The 22,065-nt window shown below is 43.4% G+C and overlaps 1 protein-coding gene across 4 annotated transcripts in view; it reads right to left on the bottom strand.

Moving 5' to 3' along the window:
• Positions 1-432: 432 nt before the first annotated feature.
• sema3gb (sema domain, immunoglobulin domain (Ig), short basic domain, secreted, (semaphorin) 3Gb) overlaps positions 433-22,065 on the bottom strand; it is a 28,015-nt gene continuing 6,382 nt past the window's right edge. Inside the window, exons 2-18 of one of the 4 annotated variants that reach the window (XM_028994435.1) lie at positions 18,203-18,330; positions 8,575-8,735; positions 8,413-8,475; positions 7,757-7,876; positions 7,555-7,648; positions 7,314-7,433; positions 7,071-7,216; positions 6,540-6,654; positions 6,391-6,460; positions 5,919-6,063; positions 5,529-5,751; positions 5,354-5,442; positions 4,781-4,822; positions 4,480-4,637; positions 4,323-4,390; positions 4,065-4,189; positions 433-3,967 (exon numbers count right to left, since the gene is read on the bottom strand). In XM_028994435.1, coding sequence (XP_028850268.1) covers positions 3,548-3,967; positions 4,065-4,189; positions 4,323-4,390; positions 4,480-4,637; positions 4,781-4,822; positions 5,354-5,442; positions 5,529-5,751; positions 5,919-6,063; positions 6,391-6,460; positions 6,540-6,654; positions 7,071-7,216; positions 7,314-7,433; positions 7,555-7,648; positions 7,757-7,876; positions 8,413-8,475; positions 8,575-8,735; positions 18,203-18,299 — 2,256 coding nt within the window. In that variant the 5' untranslated portion in view covers positions 18,300-18,330 and the 3' untranslated portion in view covers positions 433-3,547. Of the gene's footprint in view, positions 3,968-4,064; positions 4,193-4,322; positions 4,391-4,479; positions 4,638-4,780; positions 4,823-5,353; positions 5,443-5,528; positions 5,752-5,918; positions 6,064-6,390; positions 6,461-6,539; positions 6,655-7,070; positions 7,217-7,313; positions 7,434-7,554; positions 7,877-8,412; positions 8,476-8,574; positions 8,736-18,202; positions 18,331-22,065 lie in introns of all 4 variants that reach the window. The other 3 variants (XM_028994434.1, XM_028994432.1, XM_028994431.1) reach the window with 3 other exon arrangements.

Raw genomic sequence — 22,065 nt, forward strand, 5'->3', positions numbered from 1 at the left:
GACATTGTACTTGAATATGACATTATGATTCAGAACAATGCAACCCAGTTGATTTTGTCCTGACATTTATTTATTTATTTAAGTGCAGTGTCATTTGTCTGGGGTGGTAGTAGCCTATGAACTGGACAATCTCAAAGTCACAGGTTCAAACCCCACTTACTGCCATTGAGCAAGACACTTAACCCTGAGTGTCTCCAGGGGGACTGTCCCTATAAATACTGATTGTAAGTTGCTCTGGATAAGAGAGTCTGATAAATGTCTGATGACCCCCCCTATAAATGACACTTACAATACAATACATATATTTAGCCGGTCCTGAACATGGGTGGTAGTAGCCAAGTGGGTTACACGCTAGCCTATAATCCAGAGGACCCAGGTTCAAATCCTACTTACTACCATTGCTCCAGGGGGACTGTCCCTGTAACTACTGATTGTAAGTCGCTCTGGATACGGGGGCTGGTAAATGCTGTAAATGAACAGATACTAGAAACTCTTGCGATTGTTGCACAACTTTGTTAAAAATGAGCCAACATGTATTAGCGCTCCTGAATATTGCAGAAGAACACTGGAACTCTGTGTCCTGTGACTATTTATTTATTTATTTTCATAGTGCTCCCCCTGCAGGAGCATACATTTCCACCACAATGGTGGAAAAGTGAACATGTGGCAACACGTCCACATGATAAATTACATTTTTCAAATGGGAAAAGCAGCAGGCAGGAGCTGAGTTGTTGTTTAAATGAAACCTGTTGACAAATTCATATTTTCTTCATATTAATATGTAGTATGACAAAAAAAAACAACCATACCAAATTTGTTCCTTGCTTCAAGTTTATAAAACAATATCTATTGAAATTCCCAAACCAAATAATAATAATAATAAAATATTTATGACAACCACATAAATGTACTAGCAAACAACACATCTGTAAATACAAAGAACAAATGAAGATTTAGTCAGTTTAGTACAACGACTAAATAAACACCCACCCCCCCCAAAAAAGAAACACAGGGAGACCAACAGGAGCTGTTTACTGCATAATCCAGCTGAGTGCGGCTGAGAACATTTACAGCAGCGGGGCTGGACCTCGACTGGGGTGAAAGGGAGGCAGAGTTTTTTTTTTCTTCTCATGAGCATATCACATTTCTCACCAGCCCCAGACCTGCCCACATGCCCCACAGCATCATTCATCACTGCTGTTCTCCTGCCTGAGGCTCAGCCAGGAACCAAAGAAGGCCAAAGATGGTTGTAATCCCTTTTTTATTTTGCTCGAGTGGTTTTGGTAAATGCAATACTCCACAGATCGAGAACCGGATGAGGTGGACATCTCTAGATCAATGTAACCCATGTCCCTTAAACCAGGTCCCTCTCACATCAACATGATAACAACCCATTCACTGAATCCAGAAAGTCTACCTCTGTTAACAGAGCACATTTCTCCATGATTTCTGGTCCTGCTATTAAAAACACACACACACACAAACACACATTATTACATGCCCCACCACCAAAGTGCACAACTTACAGGAATATTTACATTCTCAAAATAAATATCTGTTGTGACAGCGGTGGAAGAAAACAGTGAGGGATTTTGTGCAGACAGAGCTGTTTTTAGGACAGTATTCCACAAACCTGGACACCATATAAAATCCCCCAAAAAACATATTTGTGGAATACCCCCCCAACCGCCCCATGCACTGCTTCTATTTACATGTACAGCATCTGGGGCATAGAGACTACATGTACATAAACATAAGCCAGAGACCACCACATGTTACTATAAATACATCTACCTTTAAAGTGGCCAAGTGTCAGTGTTCAATCGTTCTCATGATCACAGTGAATAATAAAGATCAATGTAGGTTGAAGAGGACACTTTCATGTGACCTTAAGTTAAGGGGACTTCACGTGTAAAACCAATTAATAATATTTTACTTAAACAAACTCCCTGTACATGATGTTATAATGAATGTCATTGCCATTAATGGATACACCATGCAAGAACTAATTATGCATGTGGCTTATGCAGCGGTTTGGTGATTATTTTACGTTATTTCCACCACTACGTTTATTATTTTTTTATGATTGGCAGAAATAAACCCAGAGTTCATATAAAATTGCAACAATGTATCAAACCACTAAACACTGTTTTGATCAAATGTGGTTTTGCACCGTCTCCAGTGACACAGAAGTTTCAAAAAGAGATTAAGTGATACTTAATAATATTTACATGTTCTTTTTATATATATATGTTATGGCATGAGAAAGAGCTTTTGGTCCACAATTTACAGATGAATGTGGTTGATGCGATTAAATATCATTTCAACAAATGAAAATGATTTAACAGGCCCAATTGCTAATATATAATCTACAGGCATGGGAAACTGAAAACACTAGTAATTAAGGGTGAAACTTTTAAGAGCTGATTTTTGTATCAAAGCCTTTAATTAATGTCACAATTAGTTAAAATATGTATTAAGTCACAAAGACCAAACATGGATGGAATGACTGATTCATATCCATTCTGCTAGACTGGTTTGGTCTGAAGACGTTTTGAATCTTATCCAGGGATCCAGTCGGCCTCAAGAATAACAGGGCCACAAATCACAAATACTCCAGTATGGAGTTCACTTTTACCAGAAAGGATGAAAAACAGGGTAAAAAGACACAAATTAATTAATCTTTCTCTTTGAAATGGAATTCTCAAAATGCAAGGAGTGGAAAAAATATAAAACTGGAAATGGGGGCTCTTTCATTCCTTTTCAGTGTACATGACCCTCAATACTTAGGCCGGGTTCCATTTGCTTTGGAAGTCATTATTCTGACCTAGGAATGACCTCATGCCATTTGAATGCATTTGAATAGAAGAAGTCGCAAAAAAACAAGATTGTTAACAAACCAGTTTAAACAGTGCAATATGCGGTGGTTTGGACATCCAAACGTTATAGAAACATGTCCACAATTTGAACTGCACTGTGTGGACAATGGACTGAACGAGAACAGATAAGACAGAAGTGCTAATAAACACTACATTTCTACACCTTTCACTACTATGTATGCTAAAAGTAGCCTCGCTGTATGGGGGCAGCCATCTTGGATTTTGAGGTCAAGGTTGGTGAGAGTTATCCATCTGTCTAAATCTTTAGACGTCTACGTATAAATTGAACACACTCTTTGTTTTTGCTTTATGCAATGTTATCTTGTCTCAAATCAAATTGTGGAAAGATTTCACCCAGTTCACCTGTATTTTTGAGTACTGAACACTGCTCCCAGACATAAACAAAGACTGTCGTTGATGCTTAACACTTCAAAAAAGGTGCTTGACCATCCAAGGAGTCTTCACATCTTAGTACTGGTATAGTCTGCTGTATTGCTTTTGTGATGCCTGGGCATTACAGTGATGCCATCTCTTGTGCTTGGGGCACCAGAAGCTTGACCACAATACATCTCCTGGACTCTTTATTAATAAACCGAATGAATGTTCAGGAACACCTCGCTGACATTTCGTGTGGGTGTGAGCTGGGTGGAGATGCTGGGGTGGAGGTGTTATTGCTCATCAGGTGACTCTTCCGTGTGCCGCCGGCTGGTGCGCTTGCTCTTCTGTGGGTTGTCTGTGTCGATCTGCTGCCAGTAGGACTGGCAGTACTGGTTGATGAGACGCACCTCAGGCTGCGGGGGCAGTTTGGGCGGCCGTGTCTGGGGAGGCGGCGGTGGAGGTGGAAGGTGGCTGTGATGGTGATGCCGGTTGCCGTGATGATGCTGCTCTTTGCTCTGCTCTGGTGGGCTGTCGGGGGCAGTCAGAGCCTCCACTATCTCACGGTCCAGGATCCGAAGGACCACCCGGGCCACTGTGTGCTTGAAGTTGTTCTCTGTGGCCAAGCAATGGTACACCCCGGCATCGGACTGCGACAGCAACTTCAGCAGGATCCCCTGGCCGGTTTTGAGCACCTCCTTGTCTCGATTTAGCTAACAGACAAGCAATGCAGCAACGTAATTAAAACATTGTTGTTGTGCTGTGAGTAGCAGATGGTCAAGTGAGGTGGAAATGCGGAAAGTTTCTTACCGCCTTTCGCCTGCCGTCCTTCTGGTAGAGCCATTTGACCGTGGCTTGAGGAGATCTTGGCTGACATTCTAAGAATGTGCTGCTCCCTTCGACACCAAACTGTACTATCTCTTTCAGTCGCTTCTCTACTGAGGAAGCAAATTCTTTTGTATATTATAACATTACAAACTGTAAAAAGAGTCTAAAAACAATGAAAGAATGAGCAATGGGACCAATGGAATTGGTTTGAATAACAAATGCATTCAAATAAACACAAACCTTTGGCATTAAATCCACGACACTGTCTTAAAGGGTCTCCATGTTTAATGTCCTGTCTTCTGCTCCTCCTAAGACATGGAAGACCAATGTTATAACCCTAACTGAAGTCATTTTACATCTGAAGGCTGTGAAAGACATTTGTGGTCATGGTACAGACCTCTTAGTGGCTGGGGTGAAAGCTGAACAGTTCTCCCCATCCCAGGCACAGTAGGGGTCTCGCGCTAGGCAGCAATCTGAGCAGGCCTTCCCATAGACTGGACATCTGTGCAGGGACACCTGAGTCAAGCCCCTCTCAGACGACACGTACAGCTGTTGCTGTTAATTCAGGCAGCAGATAAGAGAGCAGCCAGTCACATTTCAGAAACGACACAGTGCCGGTTGTATGTGGAAAAGTTAAAAGTGATATACATAAAAAGTACAATAACGTATGTGTGTAGCTCAAATCGTTTTGTACTGACTCTTTTTGAGGATATTTTCATTGTTTTCACTGGAGCTGGTGTCTGGTAAAAAAAACATGAATAAATGTGATTAGACATTGCAAATAATGCACTCCAGTGAGTATTCAGTTAAACCAATAAACCATGACGTAGATGTAGTGCATTACAGAGATCTTACATCCTGAAAGTAACAATGTAATGCACAATGGCAATATTTTGTTTATACCTTTTTATGTGAAGTGAAAGTGAAGTGATTCTCATTGTGAAACACTGCAGCACAGCACACGGTGACACAACGAAACATGTCCTCTTCATTTAACCATCACCCTTAGTGAGCAGTGGGCAGCCATGACAGGCGCCTGGGGAGCAGTGCGTGGGGACGGTACTTTACTCAGTAGCACCTCAGTAAGACCTTTGGCAGATCGGGATTCGAACCGACAACCTTCTGATTACGGGGCCGAGAGTCACATATTTTGAGGCCTCCACTACAAGCAGGATGCATGTGTTGAGGTGTGCAGTTATCATTAATGTAGCCTACTGAATCTGATTTGGATTTTAGAATTGAAGCAAACAGTGTTACGTGATGATCATTACCCTGAACACCTCCACCTCTTCTAGAACGAGTTCTTCTGTTCTACTGGGGTCTTTAGGAAGGACTATGACTTTCTGTACTGTCCCACGATCTAAAGGAAGTGAAGGACATGGCAGTTAAATGCTCAATCACAGCAGAATACCTTTTTATTTTAGGAAATGTTAAGAATGACCTCACCTGTGCCCAGGAAGAGCACCTCATATCTCCCATCCACGGCGTCCACCAGGTCCACAGCGATGGAGGTAAAGCGGTAGTCCACTCCTGTACGCACCACCAGGGGGCGCTTGTGGAGCGGGTATATTGGATGGTACATGAGAGGGTGGGCACGGACAAAGTTCACAGCCTCATCAGAAAACTCCTTGGTGGAACGAAGGCCAGGAGTAAATGTTCCTCCAGGGCACTGTGGAAGAGAGTGGAGATTTAAAAAAGTTATAAGAATTATAAAACTGCACATCGAAATCAAGCCAAATTATTTTGAACCTGCCCCATCAAATGGTGCATTTTAGACAAATAACTGTCAAAACACATAGATGTGGACCTTCAGGAGCATTAAAGAAAGAAACACACCGTTCCAGGACGTGGGTAGGGGATCTTGCCAGTATATGGGGTCCACTGGTAGTTGTGGCCATGTTTGTGAGAAAAGGGCCCGTTGAAGACGTTTCGGATATCGGACATGGAGTAGACACAGACGGCTGAGCCTTTAAACACTGAGCTGTTGATCAGAGGGACAATGAGTTCAGCGAGCTAAAGACTAAAATTAAAGTGGACTTAATAAATTCACTCATTACACTCAGGGCCCTATTTTGGTGATCTATGGCAGTGGTTCCCAACCTTTTGTACCTGTGTCCAAGACCACACTCCCACATCAATTCCACAATAAAAGAATAAATAAGAATAAAACTGTTTTTTTCTTATCCTCCTTGTTTTATACTGCAGTCTATATTATAAACCCTCCGTACAAGCCAAATGCTGTAAGATGAATTTCTAGATTATACGCTTGTATTTAGGTAAATTGGAAGCAAAACATGGAAAGACATACCCAGCAGTAGAGAAAACTGCATAAACTATTGGGCTGCGTTCATCTTGAGTTGGCTGGATAAAGACATCACCTAAAAACGAGAGGTATTTGGTTGTGTTATGGTGATGTTGAAAGGGGTGGAGGAATATGACCAGAAGTTGATGACTTACGTAGTTCGTCAAAGTACGTTTCAACCCCATCGGCACCAATCACAGAGCACACCAGCCGAGCCTTCAGGAAGGTGGTCCACTTGTTCACCAGTGACCTCTGCCCTCCATCGTCATTCTGTAGGCGAAGCGCAATGCTTGGGAATTAATAATAGCAATTGTTGACTTAATATTTAGTAGTTTTTCAGAAGTAATACCCTTTCGGTACTAAGATGTTGACCATCAGAGAACAACAGCACCCTTCCACTAGAGGGCGACACCAGCCATAGCAGACTTAATATATACAGGTCCTCTTCGTTTGTGCTGTTTTTCTTAATTATTATTATTTCTTTATCCTGTAATCATACTACTCAAATTATTGGGAATCCAGACCTGGTGATATTTTTCTGTAACACCAAATTGTGTTATATTATAGAAAATGTATAGAAAATGTCTGTAGCATTTCTTCAAGTGTCAGAAACAATGTCACATGGGGACACATTGTGAACCTAAAATAATATAAATACATTTTCATAAATCACCAAGGATCCTCACCAGGCAAACACGGCCCACCCTGGCCAGAACACTGGGGCTGCCACCCCCTGCTGCATCCAGACTTTTCTCTCTGAAGAAGAAGTAAAGCTTGTCATCGTTCTTCTCGGCACTATCCGGGATGGGCTGGATGTGAACAAACACTGGCTCTGCACACAGTGGAAAAAGTGGGGAGGGTGAAAAAAGTCAGTCCGTAAGGAGATGGAACAAGTTTAATGTTCCAGTCTCTCCATACGTCATACGTACCATTAAGCCACCTGGAGTCATATTGCTCAGTCCTGACAGCTGGCCTGTCTCCCAAGGTGCGAAAAATGGCTGGGTCTGTGCCCATGAAGTCAACGTGAACCCCCGAATACAGGTTCCCATCTGACGGCGGCAGTGTAGGAAGCATGGAGTAAGGAGAACACAACATGATGGATGAGCTCTGATGCTTTGCCAACAGCTAATTTGCTATTCGAAACATTGAGGGACCAACGGGAGGACTTACTAATGAGCGCGGCAGCGTTCTCCTGACGTGGGTCATAGGAACACTTCCCCTTGCCCGAGTCGGTGTAGCCAGGGACCAGTCTGAACAGGTACTCCTGCAGACAGGCGAAGATAGGGGCCGGGCGTGGTGTTAACGGCAGAAAGAAATGGCTGATGTGAGGATGTGAGTGGCGGGCGTCAGGGTGTGTGCCTGTGTGTGTTACCTCAGCCCTCCAGCCCCTGTTGATGAAGGTGCAGATGGGCTTGTACGCCCCTGTGCCACAGGTGTACAGGTGGGTGCGGTTCCAGGGTTCAATGAGCCGCACAAAGTTGGCACACTCTCCCTAAAAAAATGGTCATTAGTAAAACACGACAGAATGGCAAAGTACTGTATATCTGCATGAATATGTGTACATAATATGCATCAATTCTGGAATAGATCGGATCACGCCAGGTAATTTTAAACAGCAATGTGTACATGTTTATATCCACTGTATCCCACTTCACTGGAGGCTTTGATGGCTCCTGAAACATCAGTCCAACGCTAAACCATAGGTATGACATATTTTGGAAGAGCTTACGTAATTTACGTAATATATAAGATGAGCATATTTCAGATAGCTTTCGGAGACCAGGCAGGGAGGGTGATATAAATCTGCAGTTATTGTGTGCTACGTTAACTTTTTGCATGTATAAAATCCATCTAGTGGTACTTCTTTATATGACTTCCTCATAATTTCAACCTGAACAATGCTGCTGTAGATAACAAATCCACATCAGCAATCATCTCTTTCAAGTAACAAGATATCTAATCGGTCCTATTTTTCTTATATTATAGATCATTAACAATCATGAGTAAGGAAGCCTCAGTGTCTCTCACCTGACCACCTTTGCCTGTCATTCTGCACTCTGCTTTCCTCTGAGTCGAGGCAGGCCAGTGGATCTGAGGTGAAACAGTTCATTTCAGTTCAGCCTTACAACATTTTGTTATTCCTGTTATTAAATCGTGCTGAAACAGCATTACGGGACAAAAATTCCTCACAATCAGCGGCTCCTTGTTGATATTTTGCATGTCGAGGGCCACCACATACTCCCGGCTGCCCAGGTAGAGGCGGCCCTGGTCCTGGTCCATGTGGAGGATGCGGTAGTCACTGGTGTTGAAAGAGAAGCCAAACGGTCGGATGGTTTTGGTCTCCAGTAGCTCTGAGTAGAACAGAGGGAATTCTTCAGAACCAAGAAAACGTCTGCATTAAGCAATCGAAGTGGAAGTAAAGTGAATTAACGGACACACAACATGGCAAGACAGGGCAAGACTTTCCGGCAGCAGATGGCACTAAACCTCCCTGCATGCTCCGCGCCCCTCCGCGAGCCCCACCTCTCATCCACCCGTCTCCTGCGACCAGAGCAGGTGCTGAGATGAAAGATGAGTTCAGCTGTCTCATCAGAGCTCGCCGATGGGTGCGAAGCTCAATTAAAACCACTCCCATTGTCTCTGCGTCGCTTTTTTTCATCCGCACCGCGCCATCAACTAAACACGCTTCAGCCTGAAACACCATGTTTTTGGATATGAACAAGTTGGAAAACGCTTTTGAACATTTAAAGAGTACATGAATGAAGGAACGAAAGAGAGCACATGAAAGGAAGAGTACGGGACAGGGGGAACGCTGGTTGACTTTAGGCATAAATCTGTCGTCGTGAGGACGTGTGGACATCATTGCCCTCCGACTGCACAAGCGTAGCGCGTGTGTGTGGCGCATGAGCCTCGAGCAAAACCATAAATTACTCGCATTAACCTCATACCAGCAGCTCCACTTTGATCTCAGAGGCATTGCGTGGAGCACCCTTCCAAACGCTAACCTGTCCTGGGTGGCCCCCAGAATCTCACCTACATATAAATAGCCGTGGTGCCAGTGGTGAAAAGGTCACGGTCGCGCACGGTACAGTTCCTGGAACCGTTTTTAGACAATGCTTCGCTGGCTGTGTTGATTTAGCCTTATGATCTGAGGAACGCTAAGCAGAATGACCCATCTTCAGGGTTACGCTCGGAGACACACGCCGGTAACACGGTTACTGTGCTGCACTCATTCAGGAACATCTTAACTGTGGCGCTAATGTCCACACCTTCCAAACACTTCCCTACAAGAGTCGAGCAGAGGAAGATTCTCAGTCTACAAATGAAGTGAAAAACAATGTTGAAGTGAAAGTGAAGTGATTGTCACATGTGATACACAGCAGCCCAGTGCACACAGTGAAATTTGTCCTCTGCTTTTAACCCATCGCCCTGAGTGAGCAGTGGGCAGCCATGACAGGCGCCCGGGGAGCAGTGTGTGGGGACGGTGCTTTGCTCACTGGCACCTCAGTGGCACCTTGGCGTATCGGGATTCAAACCGGCAACCTTCTGATTACGGGGCCGCTTCCTTAACCACTAGGCCACCACTGTTGATAATATATTGAAGGGTGGGCGATTAATACTCGACGTATCGTGATTTGTTCCATGTGCGATGTAGTAAATATCAGGGACGTTGGGTGTAACTCCTAACGTTATTGTTAAACTGACAGCATGTACCTCACTTTCGAGGTTCACTTCTCTTCCCCGTCAAAGCCGACAGCTCCGCTCCCCAACACATCTAGATAACTGTCATGGTGCGTGTGTGTCATGATGCGGCGGTAAGTCAAAGCCAACGTGATTTTTCTCAATTATTACGTGGGGATACGTACCTTTATTATTATTGCTATTACTACTTAATAGACTTTGTAACGCAGGTAAATTCATGTGAACTTGTTCTTTTCATATTAAGACACCAACTAGTTTTGAGAAACGCTTTTTTTTCTTCCTCCTACTGTAGTCACAATGAAGCCACTCTTCTTCATATTTCCTTGTCTTAGCTTTCGGGAGACTTACGTTTGTCTCACTATCTCAGTCTCTCATATATCATGTGTGCTCTTTGTCATGGATATGTCTATTTTTGAGAACTAGAAATTGTCAGGCCAGGTTTTTAGAATTGTCCGGGTTTGGTCGCGACAGTCCAACACTCCATCGCTCACGACAAGCCCAAATCTGGTCACCCTGGTTCTGAAATCTGGCAGTGCTTGGGATATCACAAAAATATCCCAATTAGTATAATGGAAAGGTCCAGATTGAAAAAAATCTCATAAAGACATGCAAAAATATTACTGGAGTTGTACAAGTTAACAAATGTGAGCCACTTCCCCACAACTGCAAATCCGTGGTGCAGCAGTACCTGTAAACCTTATCTATATTATTCTTTGATTTAAATTTACGACATAAAGCAATTAAGGGCCACATTTAGCATTTATACCGTGATTTAGAGGAAATTTCAAGATATCGAAATATATATATTTTTAGGCCATATTGTGCAGCCAATGCCACCATTTGGCCATGAGGAGAGCATAAATATCTTACTTTTAAAACACATTTCTATAAACATCTGGATAACAGCATACACGGTGAACCATACTGAATATTTAATTTGATACAGAAACATTTTTACCACATTTTTAAAATTTCCAAAATACACAAGGCACCAACTGCTTCCATGTAGTCAATGTTAAGTCGTTAGATGTTTGTTCAGTAACTCTAAAATTATCTAAAATATCACTTTTTCCCACATGGTTCTCGGTATGTTGCATTCTGCAGCTGGAACCCTCTGTTGTTCTCCAGAACCTGAGGTTTCACTTACTGCACCTGTTGTGCCTCAGTGTGGACCAGATCTGAAGATGCAACAGTTTTTTTTTGCTGATTTTTTTCATCATCCCTGTCAGATGATAATTGGAGGACATTGCAAGACTCATCTAGGTCAAGGACAGGACCCAGAACATGGCATTTATATTCGATTTTTTTTTATACGATGGCAACAATGACCCCCAAACCTCAGAAATCAGCACCATAGTTGACTCTATAGTATTCAGCAACTACATTTAATTAATGTTAAGACAAGAAATGGGACTTTATTTTCTGTTCTCACTATGAAATGAACCAAATCTAGAATGAAATAACCATTGGTTCCAATTGGTTCTAATTCCTGTTGATTCCTGTGGAGGAAAAGTGTCCGTATCGTGAGTGTTCTGTGGAAGAAGCCACACACTGGAAATATGTGATAGGGACCATGAAGTGTTGTGTGTGTCCCCTTGCTTTCTTCTGTGACTCTAACTAGGTGGCGAAGTGTGGCCGTCTGACTGTCTCTCTGACAGCTGTGGGTGATCCTCCAACCATCCGCACAATCCCGCCCGTCGCTGCCCCGCAGGGCGCATGGGATTCCTGGCCTATCGTGGGGCCGCCGGCCGCCAGGCTATTCTCAGGCGTCCTCTCATCCCATTCCAAGTGGCTTTATCCAGAAAATCCACCATCTTTGAGCAAGGGGAGGGGAGCAGAGGTTTGGCTTTTTTGGAGGGGACACACCTGCTGCCTGGAAAGGTCAGACCACATACAGGGGCCTGCTGTAACACATACATACATTATTCTTCACTGATTATAACTCGCTGGTCTTTTTCCATCTTCAAAGTATCCCTCCAACTGCATTCTTAGAAAATGCCTCTATTTTGTATTTCAGAAAGAAAGTTTTGTTCCTCTTAGCTGATGATCATGGCTTTATTGAACAAGAACGTAATCTGTAAGGGGTGAAGTGTCAAAAGTAGGCCAAAAGTGTCACCTCAGGTCACCACCAGTGCAGTGGGATTCTGCAGATGGATTAAGCATATACATTTTCTTTAACAGTGAATGTGAAAATTGTATTGAATTTAAGCTCTTGTACTATTCTTAAATGTTCTGTTTATTTTAATAGAATTTTATTCATTTGCTCAGCTTTATGAGGCTCAGCATAAATCTGTCTGATTTGTAATTATGATCATGAGTTAATTTTTTCGATTGGAAGAAGAGCTGATATCTGTGAATCCACATAGAGACAGTAGGAACATGAGGACTGGACCAAAATAGTAAAATACATTTCTTTGCCAGAAACAAAAGTGTGATTGTCATTTTATCAAGCAATTATAAATCATGTTGCCACATGCCCGCCACGGTTTCTAACAGATTTACCTCTGGGTAGCAACTTCAGGTATGCGTATGGTCCACTTAATTAAAAAAAAAAGGTGTTTCATTAGAAAAGGTGTTCAGAAAAAGAAATCCTATGGGTGCCCAGGGCCTTTCAGCAATCATGTTAACATTAAAACCTTTTTTCAGCAAACTGCAGTGCATATGTTTCTGTAAATGTACCCAGGACTGCGGGTATCTTGGAAGATATCCTACAGGGTCCTAGGTAAATGTTGAAAAAGTTCCCTTTCTCCCCTCCCCTGAGATGTAGCCCCAGGGAAAGGTGCGTTAGCTGGGCTTCGGGGAGTCCCTTTACCAGAGTGGAATCTAGGACCGGGTGCCAACTGGCCATGACTGCAGTGACTATGTATGCGTTTGAGTGCGTGCCACCGTGTGCCAGGGCCAAAATGACTGCCAGAGGGCTGCTGTAAGATGACTCTGTTTCTCTTTTCTGCCTATTTTCCTTTTAGAAGAACAAAACCGGTCACATTTTCCACTTGCAACAGCACTGGCTGAAGTGAGTGTTCCGTACAATAGAGAAAACAAAGTTTTATACTGGAAAGAGCACTGGAGAGAAGCTTCAGAATGAAACCAAAACACAACTGGGAAACCATATGCAGCTGTAGACTGTGTCCCTTCTGGCCCTTAAGACTCACAAACCCAGAACTGACATGTCAGGAGCAGCATAAATACATGCCCTTCGTCATGGGACAAGACTGTCCAACGCAGTCCGACAATCACAGTTTTTCTACGCATTCAGGAATGAGGAAGCTAGCTAGCCCATGCTGTTATAAATACCATCATTCATGTACTCTGAACACATAATTCAGATATTTCTGAATTTGAAGCCAACAAAGGTTGAGAAGGAATCATGGTATTAAATGTCATATTAGGAAATAAGTTGTGGAAATTTAGGATCTTTAGATTTTATAAAAATAAAATTTATAAAATTAATAAAAAGGGTAGGTAGTAGTAGCTTAGTGGATTCAAGACCCAGGTTCAAATCCCACTTACTACCATTGTGTCCCTGAGCAAGACACTGAACCCTAAGTGTCTCAAGGGGGGGACTGTCCCTGTAACTACTGATTGTAAGACGCTCTGGATAAAGCTGTAAATGTAAAATTGAAATTCAGTTATAATATTATAAAAAAGCTATCTGCAAATTCTGCTAAGTCAACTGAATAAAGTGGAAAAAAACATAAGAAGCATCGAATTCCAAAATAGCTTTAGAAATAACAATGCCTAAAGAACATACTGACAAAGGAACATTTCAAACAATGATCTATATGTGTACTTCATGTGAGTCCCCAACAATACGTCTGCTCTGCAGAGGCTGATTTCTAAAGATGCATAACCTTGCAAATCATGCAGCTAACGTGAAACGTAAACCCCACCAGTTAGTGACATTCATACAGGGAATTTAATCGGCCCGTTTCCCATTTTAAATAGCTTTTTCAGACTTCCTCCAACTCCAGGAGCTCATTATGGCTCATTAGCGCCTCCTGTGATGCAGATGTTGGTTGAGGCTGTGCTGTTCCAGGTCAGACACAAAGCTGCGAGGAGTCTGAGCAGCCCTATTTAAAGGGCCATGCCACACATAAATTACATTATGTAAGGTAATGAGCCACTGACACAAGCCAGGGGGGCATTCAATCACGTTTCAGTGGAAACTTGGCATTCAGCGACCCACCGACTGCGTAAACACACACTTCACATTGCAAGGCAAGCACGCCTCCGGATATTGGTGCAGTGCTCCGATGCAAACTGTACTGGTCTCTGTGCAAACAGTCATATTTCAGGTGTCTGTCACATGGAAGTCACTTCAGCTCTGTAAACCATCTGAAAGAGTACAGGCGCACCACCAGGCTGCCCCAGGCTGAGCTCCTTATTCAAAGGCAGAGAAGGGTGCTCAGGACATCACATGACGTTTGCACAACGTCATAATAACCAAACTCAAACATTGGCTTCCAGCCAAGGGCCCTGGATATAGGCCAGGTCTCTGGGACAGGGGCGGATGACGCCTCAAGGGTCAATGTCTTCTGTTCAGCCTTACAAAGATTATCAAAGATTATCAATGCATTATCAATGCCTCCTCTTCCAGCTGAAACGGGTTTTCATCCAGTATTTCATCCAGTTCCAAATGCCGTGTGTGGACAGAATCTGAGAATATTGAACAGAATGGACAGAATGTGTAGAATATTGTAGCCCCCGGATCAACTGGGGTTACAGTCCCGCTATTAATTTAATATCTTTTTTTAACCCCTCAACCGCAGAACAGAAAAATGACTGCTCAGAGAGACGAACTTGACTGATGAGCTATAAAACTCCTCTTGCTCTTAAGATTAGCGTCAAATGAAAAATTACACCTAACCTCGCTGAATGAGATGCTAAGCTGCCGAATCTTAGGAAACTGAAACCACTTCCCATACATTTCTTTTCAAATCTATAGTGATTGATCTGCACAGTTCTATTCCCACATTTGCAGAGGAGCGTCATTGTCGTTTCTGCAGCAAGAGAGCCTGGGAAAAGCGCCCATTTCCAGTGAGTGCAAATAGTCCGCTTGGCCTCAAGGAGTGACTGATCACAGGGAAAGCGCCCAGCTGAGGACTGTCTTTGCTGTGGCTCAGGATGAGACAAGCACATGAGCGGCGTCTAAATGTTTCTTCTCCATGCTCAGCCCGGCCCTGCATGATAGAATATTTAATTACCTGAAGAGAATCAGAAAAACCTGTGTACTGATTATTATGTAGTAAAAAAAGTCACCCTACCTACAGGGGTTGGGTTGAGATCTGGTGACTGATGCCATGATGCCATTGTCCTAAATGGGCGATAAAACGGCCTCCTCTGTATACTATACCTCACTGTATACTTGCAATATTTGCAATATTGTGGTCTATAGCAGTCGCTAAAGCATTTCACTGCATATCATGCTGTGTATGACAGTGTATGTGACAAATAACATTTGAATTTGAAATGTTTTCAGTAAAGTATTGTGTTGAAGTACATTAAATAGTAATGTATTCAGAGTAAATTTAGAATATGTATAAAATACATTTTAAAGTACATGTGTACAACAGCTGTGATGTCATTTGTTTTTTTTGTAATGATGTATTTGTAATTTGTATTGTGATTTGTACTCCCAGATGGTGAATATCAGCATTAGCCTGAATTGAAGTATCAACATGAATCATTCTGAATTCAAGCTCCCAAAAACTGAGGTCGGGATTTTCTTCCCCATCGCCTCCTCTACAAGCTAGGCAGTTAAAAGCTCAGTGACACAAGCCCCATGCCACATAACACACATGTCTGCGCGGCATATTGGGGCAGGTTGTTGGAGCCAAGCCCTTGCGTTCTTTGGGGGCTTCCCTGTTCTGAGGTAAACACAGCAAGCATGCGGGCTGTTTATACCCTGGCAGCACCGCTGCCCTATCCAGTTTCTCAGAAGAGGAATCTGTTTCGCTGTCACCTACGCACACAATAACCCCGACAGCCCACACGTCTCCTGTCACCCCTGTCACCCTCGCCTTACCCTGTCCAGTGCCACTGTTTCTCTGTCCTCATTCTCCTCTGTGCTGAATGCACATTGTCCTGGACAAGTCCATGCTCTCATTCACAAATAACAGATTCAGCCCCTGACATCTTACTGTTTACACCTTTACACATTTACATTTACATTTACGCCATTTATCAGACGCCCTTATCCATAGCGACTTACAATCAGTAGTTACAGAGGACAGTCCCCCTGGAGCAATTTAGGGTTAAGTGTCTTGCTCAGGGACACAATGGTAGTAAGTGGGATTTGAACCTGGGTCTTCTGGTTCATAGGCGAGTGTGTTACCCACTAGGCTACTACCACCCACCTTACACCACATTTGGTGGTTATAAATCTGACAATAATACATAAAACTGATCTTCGTCCTCGTCATGGTCCTGGTCTTTACATTAATATAAAAGAACTGCAACACGTCAAATCTTTTGACACACCTGATCATAGGTCTTTCTTGTTCTGCCAACTTTTACAATCTAGAACATAACTAAGACAGTCAACACATTTGGAAAAGAATAAATGGTTATTGCTAAAGTGAAAGTGAAGTGATTGTCATTGTGATACACAGCAGCACAGCGCACAGTGCACACAGTGAAATGTGTCCTCTGCTTTTAACCATCACCCTAAGTGAGCAGTGGGCAGCCATGACAGGCGCCCTGGGAGCCCGGGGAGCAGTGTGTGGGGACGGTGCTTTGCTCAGTGGCACCTCAGTGGAACCTTGGCGGTTCCCTGTACTTAACCTCTAGGCCACCACTGCCCCACTGACTTGTGATTGTGATCACATTTAATAATTTTATAATCCCCAACCAACGCAATTGTCTGATGCCCTTCTTCGCCCAGCTTCATAATTTTTTCAAGCAAGAACCAACAATTGGTTGCCACTCTTGTGCTCCCTGCATGGCAGGGATGCCTAATGTCAAGCATTAATGGTTGTGTATGTGTGAGCATACACTAACCAAAAATTTCCTAAAACCAACACAAGTGAAATGTGAGCTTTATCAGTAGTGATGGTTTACCAACAGACCTGAAAAATTACTGTTGCTGTTTTATTTTCACTCATGTTAATAAACATGTTATGAAGCTGATTGTGGTGATGACAGCATTCATAAGAAGCAGTCCAAAATATTCGACATAATGGCCTCCATACTAGTCTCCATAGGTTTAATAGAGCAGGTTTGTCCGAATCATCTATATTTACATCATTTATCAGGCATCCTTATGCAGAGCGCCTTACAATCAGTAGATACAGGGACAGTCAATGATCTTTTGACCCCCCCGTCAGGTGAAAGCGCCTGCAGGCCTTTACTCTGGACTCCCTTTGTCACATGGACCACAGACGGGACTCAGAGACCTCCGAGGGCCAGCAGCGAGTTTGTATGTGTGATTTATATTCAAATGCAACACGTTAAAACCAGTTATAAATGTATTTATCCTTTCAGTCTACTGAGGACACTTTACAGTACAAACCGTACAACTGTAACATACTCAGCTCTAAATCATTCAGGTATGCTGGCTGCAGCCTTGATGCTTTATTGCTGTTGCCGTGGAGTCAGCTCTCAGGGGTGCAAATCAGGCAATGAGCCGTAATGGTGGCACGCGGCGAAGAGCCGCACTGCCAGTTTACAGACAATCGTGTTGACTCAAGACGGCCTGCGTGGAACCTTTTACGAGGACAAAGCAGGACGCGTTGTGGCACGCCGACTGTCTCGTGCGCGGCACACAGCCTGTTCTGCTCTGCTGCACCGCTTGTTTTCCTCACCGGCCAAACCGCCAACATGTGAACTCCAGCACAAGAATTGTCTGTGTTTCATCCCGCTGCCATTTTGGCTCGATATCCTGGTGGGATGGTGGCATTTGTTGAAATTCATTAACTGTAAATCCTGCAATTCTATATTTCTCAAACCATACAGAGTAACAGTGGATCTCCAGGATCTTCTTTATTTTATAGTGGCCTTTTAATAAAATGAGTGATTAGACATGAAGAGAAGTCTCTGGCTCCGACAGAATTCTGTTCCTGTACGTCAACAGCACAATGCAAACTTGTGGAGAATAAAATAATCTTTGAAACCTCACCTTTGAAAGACAAATGCACTCTTGGGGTTGAGGGGGGGTTGCTGTGACAACTGTAGACACATAAACTAAAGAGGAGGATGGCTTGTGTCGTCTCCATGGCAATGACGGATGAGTTAAGCTTCCAAGACCTACAAAAGAGGTGAAGATAAGTTGAGAACAAAGTCTCTCTCTTTCTCTGATGCCATTATACACTCACACCAAATACACCAGAGTGTATTTGAAATATTGAAATAAAAATTTTAAAAATATTAAAAACTAAAAATATTAACCACCAGTAAGCAGACAGTACACGGCATCCAGTGAGCTGTAAAGTCATCCCAATGCACTTGGAACATAATGAATTTGTACATTATTTGAAAAGAAATAATGTCTGAAAATTAATGTATACATTTATTTATTTATAATGTACAGTACAGGCCAAAGGTTTGGACACACCTTCTCATTCAATGTGTTTTCTTGACCATTTACGTTGGTAGATTCTCACTGAAGGCATCAAAACTATGAATGAACACATGTGGAGTTATGTACGTCTAGTTTCTTCAAAATAGCCACCCTTTGCTCTGATTACTGCTTTGCACACTCTTGGCATTCTCTCGATGAGCTTCAAGAGGTCGTCACCTGAAATGGTTTCCCAACAGTCTTGAAGGAGTTCCCAGAGGTGTTTAGCACTTGTTGGTCCAGCTCACCCCAAACCATCTGGATTGGGTTCAGGTCCGGTGACTGTGGAGGTCAGGTCTCCACTTTTTGTTAAGTACATAACTCCACATGTGTTCATTCATAGTTTTGATGCCTTCAGTGAGAATCTACCAAAGTAAATGGTCATGAAAATAAAGAAAACACATGAGAAGTTGTGTCCAAACTTTTGGCCTGTACTGTATAAAGTAATGTCAGTCCATACACAGACCCAAAGTACATTTTATTAATTATATTTGTGCCTTTCATCATGTACGATTGAAAATATACAAAGCAATATTTAGGTATTATAACAGAATGCTTGTGATGCCCCGGGGATATGGAGGGGTAGCCGGTAAGGAGGGCGTGCCAGGTGGGGACCTGGGCCCGACTCCAGGGGAGCTGAGAGCCACAGAGCCCACAGAGTGGCATGAGGGTTCAGCCGGGCCGGAAGAGGGTCTGCTCATGCCAACGAATGCAGAAGGGTCGGAGCCGGAAGGTCCCACAAAGCTCCCGTGTCTCCAACAGAGACGGGCAGGGAGCGGGCCGGCATGTCTCTTGCTCTGCTGGAGGCAGGGCCGTGCAGTGACGGTTGCTGGAGGGGTGGATGCCACCGCTGTGCCGGACGACACCAGGGAGGGCCACCAGCAACAGCAGTGCCGGAGCCCCGCCCTCCTCCGCCCTTGAGGGGGCGTACTGTGACATCCTGGTGCCATGGGGCCGTCACAGGACTACGACCAATGTGAACAGGTTAAAACCACGAGGTTCAGTGTTGGTGAATATTTTATTAAAATAAACAACACTTCCATATATCTTGGTGTTCCGTCTTTTGGAGATCATTAAACTGAGCTGGCGCTCATGCCCACCCAACCGGTGACAGAGTGCTAGACGGTGGGGGCAGGCCAGATTTGGTCTTGTTCTACAGAAGTGACATGCTCCAAAAGAGATTAGAGAAGCATGTGCTCCAAAACCAAGAGTTCTTAAGTGCGGCCGCCAAATCCTGGCAAATCCCTGTCACACTGTCTTGCTTTAAAATCTGAGAGCCTTAGTCAACGGCGGCAAGAGCCACTGAATGGAGCGGCCACCCCAGTCTCTGAAACGCAGCTGCATTTCAAGCAAGGCCAGTGATATCATGGCTAAATCTGAACACTACATTTGTGAAGAGTAGCATGACCACACCTTGTAATTTTCAGATATGGGTCTGACCAACTGACCTTCTACCATCTACCACCCAGGAGTCTGGATTGCCAATGACTTTTTTGGTGCATCAAAAAAAAAGTCTATTGTTTGCATATTATGCAGCATGTGTAATATAGAATTATATTGTAATAACTGTAATAATTGATAATAATACTTGAATATGTTATAAGTTTAAACAGGGTTCAATGTAGCACAACTTAAAAAGACTATAATCATATGTCTTGAGGATTCATGAGCTGTTTTTCTGCTGTATTGAATCCCAAATTTAATATAGACCAGTGCTGTCCTACTGGGTGTTGAAAGTAGACCAAGAAACAGTTCACACCCCTCACCACATACTTTTCTATGTGTGTGTGGTGTGTGTGTGAGATGCGTACAGTAGGGAATACTTATGTTTAGAAGTCTGCACATGTCGAGCCTGTAATTATGAGCCACAAGTGACTGTGGGTTTTGTGATTATCAGTCCCATGGCCGGCTTGCATTTCAAGAAGAGAGGCCACACCTGCACTCCGAGGACAGCATAATGAGTCCAAGCAATGAAAACAGATCAGGCCTCAGAATAGCTGGAGTCTCCGCACTGCTGAAATGCGGAAACAGGAGTCAGCGCAACAGGCCAAACGGAGAAAGCCTTTTGCGTGTACAGGTTGCTCTGTTTACATTCATCTTTTGGGACATTGGGACATTTTGGCAAAGATGAAGATGTTTTGTAAGCCTGCGTGATAACGACAAAAATGCAGATAGCAATTTATTTAAATTAATTGCAATTCATTTGCCGAACCCCCTCTTTAAACTTTAAAAGTGATCATTATGACACATCTTTTGTTTGCATCACTGAGGTTTGAACTTTTATCAGTGTTCAGTGCATTATTCTTTCATGATTAATATAATGATTTTGATGGCTTTGCACTTGCTATTGTGCTCAGTGTGTGAAACTTGCATGGAAGAAGAATCTACAGCATGTAGGGTTGAATCTGAGAAAGGATCTAACGGTTAGAATGAAAATATTAGTTTCAAAACGAAACTTTCATAAGGCCTATGCATTCTAAATTTGGACAAAGAGAAAAAAAAATCACCTTCTCCACCTTTCGTTTCTTCTGCCAAAAGCAAGGCATGAAACGCCGAGGCGGCACAGTCCGCCGTGCCTGTACTGGACCGTATTGAGTCTTTTGAAAATCCTCCACATTTGGAAATGAGTTTCCGTGAACCCGGTGCCCGTAGTGGAAGCAGCAGATGAGCGGTGCCGACACATGGAAACTGAATGTCATGGAGCAATTCACAGAGGAACTGAATGGGATTTTCACCCCCGGTCAGCATACGCTTTTCGATTTCAGGGTGATGCTGTCTTTTCACTGACATTTTGAAGCTGCATCAAACTAACCAGCGACCTATGACATCGTAAAAATCAGGCAGAAAAAAAAAGCTTAAGCTACAGAAGATCTGTGGAGAACGATACAAGGGTTTAGAGAAATGGTTTAGGGTTCTAACACTGTACTAAATTCCCTTCAAACATTAGCATCTAACCACACCTTCAAGGGCGTCAGGTCTGCCAGAGTAAATCTGGCCTATTCTGATTCATGGGGGAAGGAATTCCAGGAATAACGCTGATTGAGATAAATTCTGGATCGTGTTCCACATGTTTAAATGACCCAGACTTGGCTTAGAGCTCCGAAGCTTGTTTGTTCTCATTCAGCTTTGACGGCCAAGCAGGACGGGACCTCGAGCGGTCAGGAACAATGAGCCGAGTGATTTAGATCCCAATATGAGCTGCGCCGAGTATAAAGACAGCGCAAGCGAGGCCAGCTCCCTGGCCAGCTGACCTTCAGAGTGGTGATTTATGTCAAATCACAGTAATATCCGAGCTCAGAGAGCTGCAATTTGAGATCACAAGGTTTATATTGCTTATAAAGGCTCATGGAGACCTGCTCCACGGCAAAATTGTCAGCACACAACCGGTATGTGAGGGATGTAATGTGATGTAAGACGACCCAGAT

Source organism: Denticeps clupeoides, chromosome 10, assembly GCF_900700375.1.
Source record: "Denticeps clupeoides chromosome 10, fDenClu1.1, whole genome shotgun sequence".
In the NCBI taxonomy this organism is placed as follows: Eukaryota; Metazoa; Chordata; class Actinopteri; order Clupeiformes; family Denticipitidae; genus Denticeps; species Denticeps clupeoides.